Below are 18,367 nucleotides of genomic sequence, written 5' to 3' on the forward strand. Positions count from 1 at the left end.
TTAATATTTGTATTTCATGTTTTTAATTCTGGCTGTGCACCGCCCTGAGTCCTCAGGGAGAAGGGCGGTATATAAATTGAAAATAAATAAATAAATAAAATAAATAAATAATCTAAATTTAATTTAAGATAGAGATTTATAGAATTAGAATTTTTGTAAATATGCTTGTTATGATAGATATACCTATATAGACAAGCTGTCATTAGTGGAAAAATGTTGCTGTTTTTTTTTTTCTGTGTTGTACTTTTGTACTGTGTTTTATATGTTGGAATTTCAATAAATACTATTTTTTTAAAAAAAGGAAGTGTCTCCTCAATTCCAGGTTGCTTCTCTCCTTTGATTAGTTTCCATCCATTGTTTCCTGCCCTGCCTTCAGGTGCTGTGAAAAATAAATTTGACACCCCTCTTCTTTTGTGGCAGCCTCTCAAATACCGGAATACTGTATTGGATAATGGGAAAGGGGTATAAATCCTTCCATTCCTCACCACCATCCTGTCAGAGCCGAAGAAGCTTCTTGGATGAGAAGCAAAACGTCTTCAAAAGAAAAACCAGAAAGTCCTTTTGAAAAGAAAAACACTTTGGGGAACACAAAGTTTGATCATCGGAAATTCAACTGCTCAGTTGCAGATGTGACAGGGTTAATAAGGGCGGCGACTGTCAATTAATTTGCTTATGGCTTTAACTCCAGGCCACCAGATAAAATATTGCCGCTGATGCGTAAAAATGGGTGGGTGGGTGAGATGATTACAGCTCCCAGGATCCCGCGTGTGAGTGGGTCGGATTTTGGCCGGCAAGCAAAATAAATAAATAAAAATACAAAACACCCGTGTAGAAGGACTACACGTCCCAGCAGCCAGATGGCTCCTTGAACGCTCCCGGAGCCAGCGATCTGGCGGCGGAGATTGCGCGATCGCGCATGGAGGAGACGTGGATCTCCGCGGCGGTGGAGACGGAGGAATCGCACTGAGCGGTGGGAAACCCACCCGAGTGTGGGGGAGCCGCCGTCGTAGCGTCGGCCGATGCGGGTGAGGATCGGAGGCGGGATCGAGGGATTGAGGGATCCCCCTAGAAAGCGGCGGCGGCGGCGGCGGGCGGTGGGGGCTGGGCAGACCGTCCATCCCTTTGTCTGGGCTTTTTTTTCTCAGCCAATCTGTGCGCTCCGATCCCTCGGAGGGAGACAAAAAGGGGGATCGGGCGAACGAGGGGTTCAGGAAATTGGGGGGGGGGGACCCCTTTGTTTTCCTCCACGGGGAGAACCGTGGCTCCGTAGGGATCCAAGCTAGGAGCTCTTTCTCTGCAAGGGGATCGTCCGATCCGCTATGTTTGGCAGCTGCAAAGTTGCTCTTAGGGAAGTTGACAAATCCGAAGGCCTTCCCGTTTTGGAGTGGGTGGGTGGGTGGGTGCCTGGAAAGGGGGTCCCTGGGTTGTTGAGGAATGATAAATGCAACCGGGGCCATTTTCCGAAAGGATTTCTATACGTCTGTGGTCTTACACTCCGTTCTTCTTTCACTCAATATGCGTTGAAGATCATTATTAAAGGTCCCCCCCACCCCAGCCCCGGTGATGAATTGAGTTGCAGGTATCTCAACTTTGGGAACCGAGAAAGGAAATAAAAGCCAGGGCCTTAAGAGACCACTGTTTGCACTTTTGAATACCCTCATCCAAAAAGGGAAGCTTTGGGTTGGCATTTATTTATTTATTTTATTTATTTAGTGTATGGCTGGTCACACACAATATTAAAACACTTCATTTTTACAGGTTAAAACAATTAAAACAATTTTTTAAAAAAGCAGTAAGAAAACCTAAGAGGAAAAACAGAAATAACATTTCAGAGTTTAATGTCGAGTTTGGAGATCCAGTCAGTAGCTGTCGTTGTTACGCAGAGGAAGTCCCTAAAATCTCCTGGATACCTTCTGTTAGAGCAGTGTTTCTCAACCTTGGTAGCTTGAAGATGGGTGGACTTCAACTCCCAGCTGCTGGCTGGGGGACTCTGGGAGTTGAAGTCCACCCATCTTCAAGCTTCCAAGGTTGAGAAACACTGTGTTAGAGCATTCCCTTACTATATGTTGGATAGTCTCTCTGGGGGGCCCCCGCAATCACATTGTGCTGAAGGTGTCTTTCCCCATTTATACAAGGAGTTGGCACACACCCCATGAGTCGTTCTAATTCTATTGTATGTCACCCATATGTGTGGGGGTAGATTAAATCCTGGAGGTATACTATTAGGATTAATATGCTCAGAGATATCTTGAGGGAAATAGCTACTCCACGCTTCCATCCACTTTTGTGTGGTGTTCTGATGATCAGCCAGCAACTTAAGCACTGTCAAGAGTGGCAGGTTTCTTGACTTTAATCGGCATCTTAAGAGATCAGGAATGTAGCCATAAATGGGTAGAGAGGAATTTAAAAGGATCTTACTATACTCCCGAATGAGAGCTTCTTGTCGTCGTAAGTGCGGGGGAAGTATGTGACTAAGAACTGGTAACCAGTAACTAGGTGTAGGTTTTATGCACCCAGTAATTAGCCTCATCGTATGGTTAAGTTGAACATCAATAAGTCCTGTATGTGAGCTGTTTATCCATACAGGTGCATAGTATTCCACTGCAGATTAGCAAAGCCCGAGGGCTGCACATCGAAGAGTTGGGGCTGAAGCTCCCCAAGGATTGGTATTAAGCCGATGTCAAGCCATCTCTTGGATCATTATCCTGCAACAAGCGACTTTTTTCTTTGAAGAGACGTTTCACTTCTCATCCAAGAAGCTTCTTCGGCTCTGATTGGATGGTAGGGGAATGGAAGGATTTCTATTTCTTGCAGACAGCAGGTCATTTGCATACTTTTGGCGGGTCTCTAAGGTCACCTGGAGGTTTATCTGTGTCCTCAGGATCACCTGAGTGGTGCAAATGGGTGTGAAGCCTTCTTGGAACTGTTGAAAGGACTGTGTTGTAGATTGGAGATAGATGATGTCGTGTCCTTCCCCCTCTGTTGAGAGAGGGCTGTTCAGTTTTGACCTAGATGGCCTCTTATGACTCCTCTTTCAAACCAGCTGTCCTCTCTGTCCAAAATGTGGACTTTGCTGTCTTCAAAAGAGTGGCCTTTGTCTTTTAAATGCTGGTGGATTGCTGAATCTTGTCCTGATGGGTTTGTTCTCCTATGTTGTGCCATGTGTTTATGAAGTGGTTGTTTTGTTTCCCCAATGTACAGATCTGCACATGGCTCACTGCATTGTACTGCATATATCACGTTGCTCAGTATAGGAGCAAATTGTATTTATTTATTGTACAGGTAATCTTGACTTACGGCCATAACTGAGCCCAGAATTTTTGTTGCTAAGTGAGAATTGAGTGTTGCCACGTTTTGCGATATTTATTGCCACGTTTGTTATGTGAATTTAGCTTCCTCGCTGACTTTGCTTGTCAGAAGATCGAAAAATATGATCACATGACCTCCGGGATGCTACAACTATCATAAATAAGAACCGGTTGTCAAGCATCTGAATGTAAATCATATGGCCATGGGGACGTTGCAACGGTCATAAGTGTGAAAAATGGTCATAAGTCACTTTTTTCAGTGCCGTTGCAACTTTGAATGGTCACTAAATGAACTGTTGTAAGTCGAGGACTCCCTGTATTCACCCATATTTATTCTACCATATCATAATTTATTCTTTACCATATCATTTTTGCTCATTATAAAAAGAAGGGCTCAGAAAAATGGGGTGCTTAATGGTTTATGTTAGGGAATTGCTCTTTATTCATTTCTAAATCTTTAGCTGTTAGGTATTGTCTGCATTAAAAAAAAAAGCAAGTTTATGGAAATATTAAACTTATTAAAAACAAAGTTGGCTTGAATACAAAAATTAATCCAATGTGACATTACAGGATCTTTAGCATTGCTAAATCAGAAAGGATCTCTTAACTTAAATTTATGCAAGTCAGTTTCATAAAAGTGGGTGTTGCTTTTAGAAACCATTTTGAGAGACTTATGACGGTTACCATAGTGAGGAATATTTTGAGCACCTGAATTCTAGTTGAAAACAAAGGAATGGTCGCCACGATGTAAAAAAGATGTTGAGACTCTGGAAAGAGTGCAGAGAAGAGCAACAAAGATAATTAGGGGACTTGAGGCTGAAATATATGAAGAACGGTTGCAGGAACTGGGTATATGTCTAGTTTAATGAAAAGAAGGACCAGGGGAGACATGATAGCAGTCTTCCAATATCTCAGGGGCTGCCACAAAGAAGAGGGAGTCAAGCTATTCTCCAAAGCACCTGAAGGCCGGACAAGAAACAATGGGTGGAAACTAATCAAGGAGAGAAGCAACTTAGAACTTAAGGAGAAATTTCCTGACAGTGAGGACAATTAATCAGTGGAACAACTAGCCTCCAGAAGTTGTGAATGCCCCAACACTGGAAGTTTTAAAGAAGAGATTGGGCAGCCATTTGTCTGAAATGGTATAGGGTTTCCTGCCTGAGCAAGGGGTTGGACTAGAAGACCTCCAAAGTCCCTTCCAAAACTGTTATTCTATTCTACTCTGTTCTGAAATAGAAGATAGCTTCTCTCATTGGATGTTTTTAGTACAGGTAGTCCTTGATTTACAACCAGTGACCATTCAAAGTTAAAACAGCACTGAAAAAGGTGACATGACTGTTTCTTGCCCTTGCAACTACTGCAGCTTCCCCATGGTCATGTGATCAAAATTCAGATGCTTGCCAACTGATTCATATTTATGACGGCTGCAGTGTCCCGGGGTCATATGATCCTCTTTTGTGTCTTTCGGACAAGCAAAGTCAATGGGGAAGCCAGATTCACTTAACAACCGTGTTACTAACTTAACACGGGATCGGGACTCCCTGCGCACGGTCACTCATGCCCTCGTCACTTCCCGACTGGACTACTGCAATGCTCTCTACATGGGGCTCCCCTTGAAGAGCATCCGGAGGTTCCAGCTGGTCCAAAATGCGGCCGCGCGGGTGATTATGGGAGCAGCGGGGCGCTCCCATGTAACTCCTCTCCTGCGTGAGCTGCATTAGTTCCCAGTTGTTTTCCGGGTGCGATTCAAGGTTAAAGATTAAAGAGCGCTTTAAAGATTAACATCTTTAAAGCGCTCCATGGCTTAGGACTTGGGTACTTATGGGACTGCCTTCTGCTACCGACAGCCTCCCACCAGCCAGTACGCTTCCATAGGGCGGGGCTCCTCGGGGTGCCGTCGGTCAGACAATGTCGACTGGCGACCCCCCGGGGGAGAGCCTTCTCGGTGGGGGCTCCTGCCCTCTGGAACGAGCTGCCCCCTTAAGTACGGAGGATCCCGGACTTGCGCACCTTCCGCCATGCCCTGAAGACTTCGTTATTCCAGCAAGCCGGGCTAGCCTAATTTTAACGGTTTTAAATTTTAAATTGGATTTTAATGGGATGACTTTAATGGTGGGCCAAAGTATTTAATCTGGTTTTAAATTGTTTTTAATTTTTATATTTATGTATTTGATCATGGCTGTTCACCGCCCTGAGTCTTTCGGGAGAAGGGCGGTATATAAATTAATTAATTAATTAATTAATTAATTAAATAAATAAATAAATAAATAAATAAATAAATAAATAAATAAAATAACAACTGCAGGGATTCACTTAACAACTGTGGCTTGTAAGGTCGTAAAATGGGGCAAAACTCACTTAACAGCTCTCTTGTTTTTCAATGGAACTTTGGGGCTTAATTGTGGTTATAAGTTGAGGACTACCTGTAAACCAATGTTTCTCAGCTTTGGCAATTTTAAGATACGTGTACTTCAGCTCATGGCTGGCTAGGGAATTCTGTAAATTTAAGCCCACATACGGTTGAGGAACACTGCTATAAACCGGCAGTGCGTATTCCACAATGTTCAAACTATGTAATAATTCAATAGGTTGATAAAAGCATGGAATTTTTTTTATAAAAATAATAACCCCAAGAGTCTTACTGTTATCCTCCCCTTCAAATACTTGCCATGTTGGAGATATTTACAGTAAAGGAAACAGGAATTATTATGCAGATATGAGTCACTCAGATCCATGAATAGATTAAGGACAAAGTAATAATAATAGTTCAAAAGGCTGGAATGTATCGGGGTAAGATGTTCTTACAAATGGTTGGAAGGATAAAATCTGAATTTAAGAATGAAGGAGAGACATTAAGAAAAGTGACAGAATTTGAAACACATCCTATACAAAATTAACACCATCTGTTAGGGCGCATATATCAACTCCTACTCCGATACGACATGGAGATAGACTTGAGTACAAAAAAGTATGATAAAATGGATGCAGAACTTTAAAGAAAAAGCCACAACTCAGCAGTGGGAAAAACTATGGACCAAATCCATTAAATTAACTTTTAAGTTATAATTGGTATAAAATCTTTTACAGGTGGTTCTCAGCTCCAATATAGATAAATTATTCAGTAACAAATGTTGGAAATGCCATGAAACAGAAGGGATATTTCACCACATGCAGTGCATACATGCTGGAAAAATATATATAGTACCATCCCTGAATTTTAGAGATTCAATTTCAAATGAAATCACATTCAACTTGGTATAATTCCAGAATATGTTAACAAGAAACAAGAATTTACCGAGATACTATATGCTCATAGCTGCAAGGATAAAGTTTGCCATGCATAGGGAGAAAGATACAGCACCAAAAATATCTGATTGTGAACTTAAATTTGAAAAATGCAGGTGATCCTTACGACCACAGTTGATCCCAAAATTTGTGTTGTTAAGTGAGAAATTTGTTAAGTGAGTTTTGCCCCATTTTACAACTTTTCTTACCACATTTCTTAAATGAGTAGCTTGGTTGTTAAGTGAATCCGGCTTCCCCATTGACTTTGCTTGTCAGAAGGTCACAAAGTGGGATCATGTATAAATCATCATAAATACATGCCAGTTGCCAAGTGTTCAAATTTTGATCATGTGATAATGGGGATGCTTGCAAGCGGTCGTAAATATGAAAAACGATCACTAAACAAATAGTTGTAAATTGAGGACTACCTATATAGTATTGAAAAAAGCTTAAACTATTGGGTATAATGGCGTTGGTCTGACTGTGTACATTTCATTTCTGGGCCAATTATGGGTACCAATTTATTTATTTATTTATTTAGCGTATGGCTGGTCACACACAGTATTAAAACACTTCATTTTTACAGGTTAAAAACAATTAAAACAATAAAAAAGCAGTAAGAAAACCTAAAAGGAAAACAGAAATAACATTTCAAAGTTTAATGTCGAGTTTGGAGATCCAGTCAGTAGCTGCTGTTGTTATGCAGAGGAAGTCCCTGCAATTTCCTGGATACCTTCTGTTAGGGCATTCCCTCACTATGTGCTGGATAGTCTGTCGAGGGATCCCGCAATCACATTGTGCTGAAGGTGTCTTTCCCCATTTATACAGGGAGTCAGCACACACCCCAGTTTCTTTAATCAATCAGAATACAGCTGGAAGGGACCTTGGAGGTCTTCTAGTCCAACCCCCTGATCAAGCAGGAGACCCTATACCAGTGATGGCTAACCTTTTTGCCATCACGTGCCAGGAGGGGGTGGTGGGGGTGGTGTCACGTGTGCGCATGCCCACACCCATAATTCTATGCGCCCTGTGCATGTGTGTGCGACACCCCACTGCTCCCAGTACGCAATGGCCCAGTAGGCCCATTTTTCTCTCTCACCTGGCTCCAGAGCTTTTCTAGGAGTCTGGGGAGGGCAAAAACGGTCTTCCCCACCCCCCGGAGGCCGAAAACGGCCCGTTTGCCAACTTCCTGTCCTACCAGAAGTTGGCAAATGGGCCATTTCTGGTCTCCAGGGGGTGGGGAAGGCCATTTTCGCCCTCCCCAGACTCCTAGAAAGGCTCTGGAGGCTGGGGACAGCAAAAAACGGGCCTTCCCACCACCCACCAAGGCCCTCTGGAGGCAGGAAACAGCCTTTTTTCTACTTCTGGTAGGCCCAGAAGGCCGCGTTGGAGCTGAGCTCGCGTGCCCACCTGTGGCACGCGTGCCATAGGTTCGCCATCACGGCCCTATACCATTTCAGACAAATGGCTGTGATGGCCAGTGATGGAGCACCCACAACTTCTGAAGGCAAAGTTGTTCCACTGGTTAATTAGTCTCACTTTTAGGAAGTTTCTCCTCAATTCCAGGTTACTTCTCTCCTTGTTTAGTTTCCATCCATTGTTTCTTGTCTGGCCTTCTGGTGCTTTGAAAAATAACTTGACCCCCTCTTCTTTGTGGCAGCTTCTCAAATACTGGAATACTGCTATCATGTCACCCCTAATCCTTCTTTTCTCTAGACTAGCCGTACCCAGTTCCTGCCATCGTTCTTCACGTTTTTGTCTCCAGGCCTTTAATCATCTTAGTTGTTCTTCTTTGCACTTTTTCCAAAGTCTCAACATTTTTTTAACAATGTGGGGACCAAAACTGGATGTGGTATTCCAGGTGTGGCCTTACTAAGGCTTTATAAAGCGGTACTAATACTTCATATGATTTTGATCCTATGCCTCCGTTTATACAATCAAGGATTGTATTGGATTTTTTTGGCTGCTGCTGCACACTGCTGGCTCATATTTAAGTGATTGTCCACTAGGACTCCAAGGTCCCTCTGCCAGGTACTGACCAGTGGCCAGGTACTGACCGCCACAGCGACCAGTAGTAGCTGTGGCGGGAGGCTCCACCCACCCGCCCTGATGTCATCAAATACGCTCTGCGCATGTGTATGTACGAGCGTGAGCAAACCGGTAGCAAAGGTAAGCGAAACCCACCACTGGTATTGACCCAGGAAGAGGGTTTGGAGAGGCAAGGAAGCTGAATCCCTTTTCTTTGTCCTTTCAGAGGCTGGTGTCGTTTAAAGATGTGGCCGTGTATTTCACCGCGGGTCAGGGGGCTCTCCTGGATCCCGCCCAGAGAGCTTTATACAAAGAAGTCATGGTGGAGAATTACGAAAACGTGGCCTCCTTAGGTATGACTCTCCCTTCTTTCTTTGAGCTAAACAGATTTAAAGGGCTGTGATCTATATCTGCTTCTCCCTTGCATTTTCAGGACAGTGATTTTTACTTTGATTTTCTGTCAAGGGTTTCCTGTTCCGAAGCCAAATCTCATATCTCGTCTGGAACGAGGAGAACCACCTTGGCTGTTAGATTCTCAAGGGGTGGATGCCAACAGCTCAGGTGAGAGATGAAAAAAATATCATCATCATTATCATTTAATGACCCCATAATCCTTTGCGGGGTGGAGTCTGGGCAACTGAATAGAGCTAGTAGAACATATTATGGGCAGATGCCCTTCCTGTCGCCAATCCTGAGCTTTGTTCAGCAGATATATTTTCATTGTTCCCAGAGAAATATCTGCCTCTACCTAGGATCGAACTCACAGCCTCCTCAAGTGAATTACAGTAATGGAAAACCAGAACTGAAAAGTGCACGCCAAACCCTGCCAAGTCTAACTTTTCCCTCTCTTAGGGAAAAGTAACTTCTGTTGATTGTTACTGGTTCCCCCAATGTCCAATCAAATTCAAAGATGTTTTTAGAACGGTCACTTCAAGCGTGGGTTGGTTCTATAGCTGAGTTCCATTCCTAGCAGGCGGACTTTGGAGCCGCATCTTGAAGCCGTATCTCAGGCAATGGTGGGTTCCTCCCGGTTCAGCCCGGTTCTCCCGAGCCGGTAGCGGTGACAATATGACATCACCGAACCAATTCTGCCCCCTCCACGCCCCCCGCGCCCCCCACCCCCTGCGTTATTCTTACCTTTTATTTGCCCCAACCCCCAATCTATTGCTGCCTCCTGAGTCCCACCCAGCTGATGGCTAGAGGGAAAAAAACTGTTTAACCTCTTGCTGCAGGGCTTCAAAGGGCCACCCTACAGCTGATCAGTGTTAAAAGAAAACAAATGAGTAGACCAGTGCCTGCAAAAATACATGAGTAGATCAGTGCCTGCAAAAATACATGAGTAGACCAGTGCCTGCAAAAATACATGAGTAGACCAGTGCCTGCAAAAATACATGAGTAGATCAGTGCCTGCAAAAAATAAATGGGTAGACCAGTGCCTGCAAAAAATAAATGGGTAGATCGGTACAGCTCTGTAAGCAGTTAAAAGCCTGGTAGACCAGTACCTCTGCTAAATCCTAAATAATTGTCACATGACCATCAAGCCACGCCCACAAAATAAGCCACACCCACAGAACTGGAAGTAAAAAAATTTAGAACTCACCCCTGATCTCAGGGAGTATGGTCAACTTTTTGTTTCCCTTGAATCCTTCCCCCTCCAATCCACTTCCACTAGAGTTCTTGGCAGACTGGCACTAAGCAGTAGCAAAATACAAGGGTGAGGTGGCAGCCGACCCCTGGATTCTAGCCTGGTTCCTTAACCATTAGACCAAACTGGCTCTTATACTGATACCATTACATCTTTTGTCTTTAAATCTGCAAATTTAATGAGTATACCACATGGTAAGATTTTTCTATATGCTGTTCATGAGTTATTCTGCAGATTTCTTGATTTTTTTTAAAAATTTGATTTATATGCTACCCTTCTCCGGAGACCCAGGGCGACTTACAATGCGTTAAGCAATAGCCTTCATACTTTTGTATATTTATACAAAGTCAGCTTATTGCCCCCACAAACTGGGTCCTCAATTTACCTACCTTAGAAAGGATGGAAGGCTGAGTCAACCTTGAGCCTTGGAGAGATTCGAACCAGCAAGTAATTGCAGGCAGCTGTGTTAATAACAGGGTGCTTAGACCACTGTACTATCAAGGCTCTTGGATGGATTTGTAACAATCCATCTTTGTTTAAGATTCAGATATTATTTATTTACATGTTCCTTTTTTCTTTCTAAACCATCTATGCCCAGATTGTCTGATTTCTCTTTGACCTTGGTTTCAGCCCAATTCTGTTTCTGTTATGTGAAACAGAGCCACCATCTCCATTTCCTTTTATTTCTGACTTTATTCCAAGCATAATTTTTGGAATATATTTAGTAGGTTTATCCAGCCATTCTAGTTTATGGGCTGTACTGTAACATATTTATCACTGGAATCAATCTTAAACAATGTTTTAAACACACAACTTCCATATTGCATTGTTGAAACGAATTAATTATGTTCTATTCTGAATGTTTATATTTTAAATCACATTTTTGTTGAAACTTACTCAATTTACATGCAGATAAATATCTCATTTGTGATAGGATAGAGGAAGTAACTTTTGTTGATTGTTACTGCTTTTCTCCCCTTTTTATCATTTTTTAAATTCTGTTAGTTATTTGTAACAAATAAGAATTTTATCCCAAATTTTCATCAAACATATCCAGAACGTATTATGACGTTAAACATAAAGTGAATTCAATGCCACAAATTTCTTTAGAATCACATGCAATGCAATATAAAGAAACTGTCAAACACCGTAAATTTTATAATAAACTCTGAATAATATTTAGATTATTCAGTTTTATAATAAACTTCAGTCTTTTGTGTTGGAATTAACTGTAATAGTGCCAATTAAGAATGAATACTAAACTATACTAGCCCAAACAAATTTAAAAATAAAGGTAAGAATTAAAGTGCAGAAAATCAGTGGAATTAAAAAAGGTCAAAAATAAAATAAAACTAAGGACAGCCACAATAGAAGTAAAGTTTCTCTGTGAAGTTAAATTCATTTAATTAATATCTTCTAATTAATTGATTAAGTGCCACCAAGTCCATTTTGACTCTAAATGACCACATGAAATGGCTTCAAATAATGATTCCTTATTTAGGAGCTCCCTCTTATGGTAACAAGTATAATATCTTCATAGAATTTGACTGGACACAATTTGCCATTATAGAAATATGGAGTTAGACATAATTAATTGATTAATATGTAGAAACAGTAAAATGAGTAGTTAATTAATATGTAGAAGCAGTGAAATGATCTTAAATGAAGCTAGCAGAATAATTCTGTGCTCAATTACCCTCAAGCTAGAAACAGTCAGGTGTAATTTGCATCCTTAACAGTATTTAAAATCAGAAAAAAAGGAAAATATTATGGCTAACTGATGCAGCCATTGCTAATCAGTCACAATTTCTCACTTGGGCTTCTTCCATAAAGATAAGAAATTCAGTTTCTATTCAAAATATCTCCTGAGCGGTATGGACAGTTTTGTGCCACAAAAAGCCAAATTAAACAGCAAGGAAGGAAAATTGAACATTGTGAAATTATAAAGTCCATAAGCTCACTCTAGGCTGTAAATCATAAATCTCAAACCAGTAAATTCCAAAGTTATCGGAAAAAACATGAAATGTAGAAGCAGATTATAATACAGCTAAGAAAATATAATAACCTAGGAAAAAAGGTAACAAAAGCTTAAATGTTTTAGTTGATCTGAAATCAGCTGAAATCTCTGAAGAGGCATAACTCCATTACATTTTCTTGATTCCAGACTGCTCTAAATCAATAAATATGTCCTTTAGCCTCTAATTCTTTACTCTTGCTTAAAAACACACACTTGATTACAGGCAATCTTCCTGTATACGACACTCGGGATCAGAAAATTCATAGTCATCACAATTACAATTATTTTTGCCACAATTGTTAAGGAAACCACTGCAGACCATAAGTGAATCAACCAATTCCCCATTGATTAACTACGTTATTAAACTCCTGGCCAAGGTTTATATGATATTGGCAAGGCCTTCAGTTAATCACAAAGGCCTTCATGGATTGATTTATTTTTAAGATTTATAAACCTATACAGATCAAACAATGAGGCTCTGGGTTGTGTAAAGCCTGGAAAAAAAACCCCAAACCCACTGTATATACTGGTATATATATTTAAAAATAATATTTATTACAACATATCAGTATCAATTTGGCTATTGCTTTCCGATAGATAGATAGATAGACAGACAGACAGACAGACAGACAGACAGACAGATAGATACGTTAAGGATATTGTTGTTGTGTTACCAACCAGCAGAGTGTAGAGCACAGAGAAACATTGCTGAGAGCAATGAATAAGAGATGTGCAAACTGGTTTATCAAAAGTTTACTTTATAGTGAAAAAACAATCTCATAGTCTTTAAATCAATCCAAGTCTTTGCCAGTTAAATCAGTCCAAAGTTACAGATATCTTCTTACCACACAAACAGTAGTTGGTTAGAATAACAAACTCACTCTGGTTCACAAACCACGATGGTAGCAGATCCATCCAACAATGATAGCACAATGATAGCAACTCCACACACTATGGTAGCTTATCATCAACTGAATACTTACAGTACCTTTCTTAAATATGTTCACAGCTAATTATAGCATGACTCAGCATTACAATGAATCAGCAGGAAAACCTTAAAGTCACACAATATATATATTCATATTAAAGTCACAGAACACATATATTGCTTGGACAACTTGTTAGGCTCAAACCATATCCTAACCCACTGTATATACTGGTGTATATATATTTAAAAATATTATTTATTACAACATATCAGTATCAATTTGGCTATCGCTTTCCGATAGATAGATAGATCGATCGATCGATCGATCGATCGATCGATAGATAGATAGATAGATAAATGCTCATTCAGGAATTCTTAAAATGTGTTGTCCAGGGGTGGGTTCCACTTACCTTCACTACCGGTTCTCAACGGGAGCACACACTCACTTCGCCTGCGCACAGTGCTTCTGCACATGCGCAGAGCATCCGTGATGACATCCGGGTGGGTGGGCGGAGCCTCCTGCCACCGCTACTACCAGTTCGTATGATCCGGACTGAACCAGTAGCAACCCACCACTGGTATTGTCCCTTCTATTTTCAAGATTTGTTTTTCTCTCCTCAGGGGCACTGTGGAAAAAGAATTCCTGTCGTAAATGTGGAAAATGCTTCATTCAGAAATCGGACCTTGCTATGCACCGACTAGTTCACAAGGGAGAGAAACCTTTTAAATGCCAGGAATGTTCAAAATATTTTGTTCATCGCTCGGAGCTCGTGAAACACCAGCGCGTCCATACAGGAGAGAGGCCCTTTAAATGCTTCGAGTGTGGAAAGTGTTTTTCACGGCAGTCCGTGCTTGCCAACCATCACCGGATCCACACAGGAGAAAAACCTTATGAGTGCCTGGAGTGTGTGAAACGTTTTACTCAGAGGTCACAACTCATCCGACACCGAAGAGTCCACACGGGGGAGAAACCTTATAAATGTCTGGAGTGCGGGAAGTGTTTTGCCCGTCACTCGGTCCTCATCAATCACCAGAGAGTCCACACCGGAGAAAAACCATACAAATGCTTACAGTGTACCAAATGTTTTGCCCGTCAGTCTGTCCTGGTGAGCCATCAAAGAGTTCACACGGGGGAGAAACCCTACAAGTGTCAGGAGTGTGGCAAACACTTTGCTCATCAGTCAAACCTGGTCAACCACCAGAGAATTCACACGGGAGAGAAACCCTACAAATGCTTGAACTGTGGAAAAAGTTTTGCCCAACAATCCGATCTCGTGAAACACAGGAGAATCCACACAGGGGAGAGACCTTATAAATGCCCACAGTGTGGGAAATCTTTTATGATCCATTCAGATGTGGTGAATCACCAGAGGGTCCACACGGGGGAGAAGCCCCACAAATGCCCCACCTGTGGGAAGTGTTTTGCTCAACGCTCGGCTCTCGTGAGTCACCAACGCATCCACACGGGAGAAAAACCGTACAACTGCCTGGCATGTAAGAAATGTTTCGCTCAGCTATCCAATCTTGTGAAACACCAGCGAATCCACACAGGAGAGAAACCCTACAAATGCTTAGAGTGTGGGAAATGTTTTAGGCGGCGTTACCATCTCAAGGTCCACCATCAAGTTCATTCGAGGAGTTAGGCCCGGTGACGACCTTAAATGTAATGATGGCTTCGAAGGCCAAGGAAATATTACTCAGTATAGATCGGCAGACTCAAATGGAATACATTCTGAATAATTTACATTTAGGTTTTTTTAAAAAAAAAGGTTCTTATAAATAACGTTTCATTGATGCTGATGGAGGAACGCAGATATACTGATGGCAGAAGTAATGTTAAGACAAATGTACAACTAAATTGTAGGAAGGACTGAGTTTTAATGGCAGTTGCCCGTGGGGCTCGGTGGTTAAAGTGCAGTATCGTAGGCTATCACTGCCCACAGCCAGGAATTCGATCCTGATGGGGCTCAAGGTTGACTCAGCCTTCCATCCTTTTGAGGTCGGTAAGATGAGGAGCGAGATAGTTGGGGCCAATATGCAAATAATGTTTATATTGTAAATCACCCAGACACTGCTATAAAACACTATGTTTTAGGGTTCACAGAATTCCCCAATCTTTCTGGGTTGGTGGCCTGGAAGGGGGGAGGAGCAGGCGAATGCACATGCGCATTCGCACAAATGGATGGGGCTGCATGCACGAACAATGCTGCGAGTGTGCGGGTGATGCTCGTGGCAATGGTAGCGTCTATGTGGCGCTCGCAACGACATTAGCACGAGTGTGGGGGAGTGGTGTGTACCAGCCACTCACGCAGCCCTGGTGGCCAATAGATCACACCCCGGTAGTGGGCTGTAGCCCACAGGTTGGGGACTCCCGTATATCAGACTAAATGCTACTGCTAGTGCTATGTAGAGCAACTGGTTCAGCTGTCCATGTTGTTCCTCCCACAACATTTTGGGTTCATCAGTTCGTCCGTTGTTTATCTTTCATCATACAGAAATAAGAACTTCCCAAGTGTTTCAAAACAGCAGCAAGCTAGCCACAGAGAAGAGTGTAAATGCTTGCGTGGGCTCTACTGAAGTGGTGCTTCCTATGGCTTTTTTCCTGGTTCAAATTGCAACCAAGTTTTTTTGGGAGGGAAGGAGACTTTCTATGAAGGAAACGATGGTTGGCACAGGAAGACAGCGGGGGAAGGCCTTCCAAACCACTGCCTCATTGCTCTAAGGATCCTTATGATTGCTAGTCTAGAAATGATCGGGGTAAAATTAATGCTGTATTCATCCTATAACTTTCTGATGTGATAAGACTGCGGTTCCCAGAATGCCCGTTAGCATGCTCCCAAATTCTAGGCATCATGCCTCCAGCATAAACTTTGCTTATGTAATTATGTATTTTTATTGCTATTGTTGAAAGGGACGTGGTGGCTCAGTGGCTAAGACGCTGAGCTATTGTTGAAAGGGACGCAGTGGCTCAGTGGCTAAGATCGAAAGGTTGGCAGTTCAGCTGTTTGAATCCCTAGTGCCGCGTAATGGGGTGAGCTCCCGTTACTTGTCCCAGCTTCTGCCAACCTAGCAGTTTGAAAGCACGTAAAAAATGCAAGTAGAAAAATAGGGACCACCTTTGGTGGGAAGGTAACAGTGTTCCGTGCACCTTTGGCGTTTAGTCATGCTGGCCACATGACCACGGAGACGTCTTCGGACAGTGTTGGCTCTTCGGCTATGAAACAGAGATCAGCACCGCCCCCTAGAGTCGAGAACGACTAGCACATATGTGCGAGGGGAACCTTTACCTTATAGCTATTGTTGTTTTTTAATGTATTTTGGGCTGCACCTAGTGGTCAAACATGAATCTTTATTGGGACCCGGCCCTTTAAGGGTCATCTTCTCAACATCCCTCACTCCAAAAAGTGCATCCTGCCGGACTTTTCCTTTAGGATTTGGAGGAAGCGGAAGCACCAAGAAGTATCCAGCCGCATCCTATACACACAGCATTGCTGTTTCACCATCCTGTTCCGTTGACAAAGCATCCCGACCTATGCATATGGTCTGTTTAGCTGCATGTCAAAATGTACACAGTAACATGAAGCAGGGACAGGGTTGATTGTTTCCAGCTCACCTGAAAAGTGCTTGCTTGGAGATTCTTTAGAGCAGTGTTTTTCAAACTTGGCCATTTGAAGACTTGAATTCTGAAAATACCTGGTGCAAGTTTTAAGGTATTTATGGTATTGTGTAATTAAATAATTAAATTGTGGGACAAGGAGGAGGGATGAATTGAAATTGAAATTGTCCTGATTTGAGAAGTTTGTGATGTACAACTCTATATAACCTATGTCTAAAAAAAAAATTCAATTTTTTTGCATTAGTAATTTATAAAGCAGTTATTGTCATCAATTAAATATACACATAAAACAACCCTCTGCCCAGTTTCATTTTCCTTCCTTTTAAACAGGTCCTGGCTTTTAATTTAACCTTTATATGCTATAAGTTTTGCTGTTGTTAGTTGCAAAGTTGTGTCCGACCCATTGCAACTCCATGGACAACGTTCCTCCAGGCCTTCCTGTCCTCTACCATCCTCTGGAGTCCATTTAAGCTCACACTGACTGCTTCAGTGACTCCATCCAGCCACCTTGTTCTCTGTCGTCCCTTTCTTCTTTTGCCCTCAATCTTCCCAGCATTAGGCTCTTCTCCAGTGAGTCCTTCCTTCTCATTCGGTGGCCAAAGTATTTGAGTTTCATCTTCAGGATCTGGCCTTCTAAAGAGCAGTCAGAGTTGATCTCCTCTAGGAGTGACCGGTTTGATCGCCTTGCAGTCCAAGGGACTTGCAGGAGTCTTCTCCAGCACCATAGTTCAAAGGTCTCAATTCTTTGGCATTCAGCCTTCCTTATGGTCCAACTTTCACAGCCATACATTGCAACTGGGAAAACCGTAGCCTTGACTATACGCACTTTTGTTGGCAGGGTGATGTCTCTGCTTTTTAGTATGCTATAAGTTTATTTGCACAGAAATCACAAAAGATACAACAGCCACTACCATCATCATCACTGAATATACAATTTTATTTACACCGGTACATAGTAAGCTCCAGTACTTTAGTTAGAAAAGTTAAACATGATGCTGTAATGTAGGAAAAAAATAAAAAAATTGGCTAGACCATTTCAGAATTATGAAAGATACTTCAGTTTATACATGGAAGGCAACTGATTACACATTTTTGCAAAAGTAAGTAACATTGTTATGTCCCAAAGTTGCTTTTTCAAAAGGCAACTTGACTTCCTTGTTTTTTTCCTTGAAGACATTTTGCTTCTCAGCCAAGAAACTGCTTTAGTTCTTGGATAAGAAGCGAAATGTCTTCAAGGAAAAAACAAGAAAATCCAGATGCCTTTTGAAAAAGCACCTTTGAGACAACCATGACCTGGATGATTGAGAATTTCCATAGACATTCCATTGTATGAAAAATATAACTGTCGAGCCATGATGCTTAAACTGAGCCTCCAGATTCAGGAACAGCATATCTGAACAACTGCAAAATAAATAAATAAAAATGGTGGAGGAGGTCTTGCTTTGTTGGGTCTCCCAAAACGGAATGGCTGCAGATCTGCTGGAAGTTTTTGGCTGCAGATCATACTACCGTTTTCCCCCGATAATAAGATCCTATCTTA

The 18,367-nt window shown here is 42.0% G+C and overlaps 1 protein-coding gene across 1 annotated transcript; it reads left to right on the forward strand.

Moving 5' to 3' along the window:
- The first annotated feature begins 623 nt into the window (after window positions 1-623).
- On the forward strand, window positions 624-17,120 carry LOC117667849 (uncharacterized). Its single transcript, XM_087888148.1, has 4 exons — window positions 624-1,025; window positions 8,848-8,974; window positions 9,087-9,182; window positions 13,833-17,120. Exons 1-4 carry the CDS (start codon window positions 1,020-1,022, stop codon window positions 14,852-14,854), a joined length of 1,251 nt encoding a protein of 416 aa, XP_087744274.1. The 5' UTR covers window positions 624-1,019; the 3' UTR covers window positions 14,855-17,120.
- The last annotated feature ends 1,247 nt before the right edge of the window (window positions 17,121-18,367 follow it).

The sequence above is a fragment of the Pantherophis guttatus genome, chromosome 2, assembly GCF_059756535.1.
Source record: "Pantherophis guttatus breed Tessera chromosome 2, ASM5975653v1, whole genome shotgun sequence".
In the NCBI taxonomy this organism is placed as follows: domain Eukaryota; kingdom Metazoa; phylum Chordata; class Lepidosauria; order Squamata; family Colubridae; genus Pantherophis; species Pantherophis guttatus.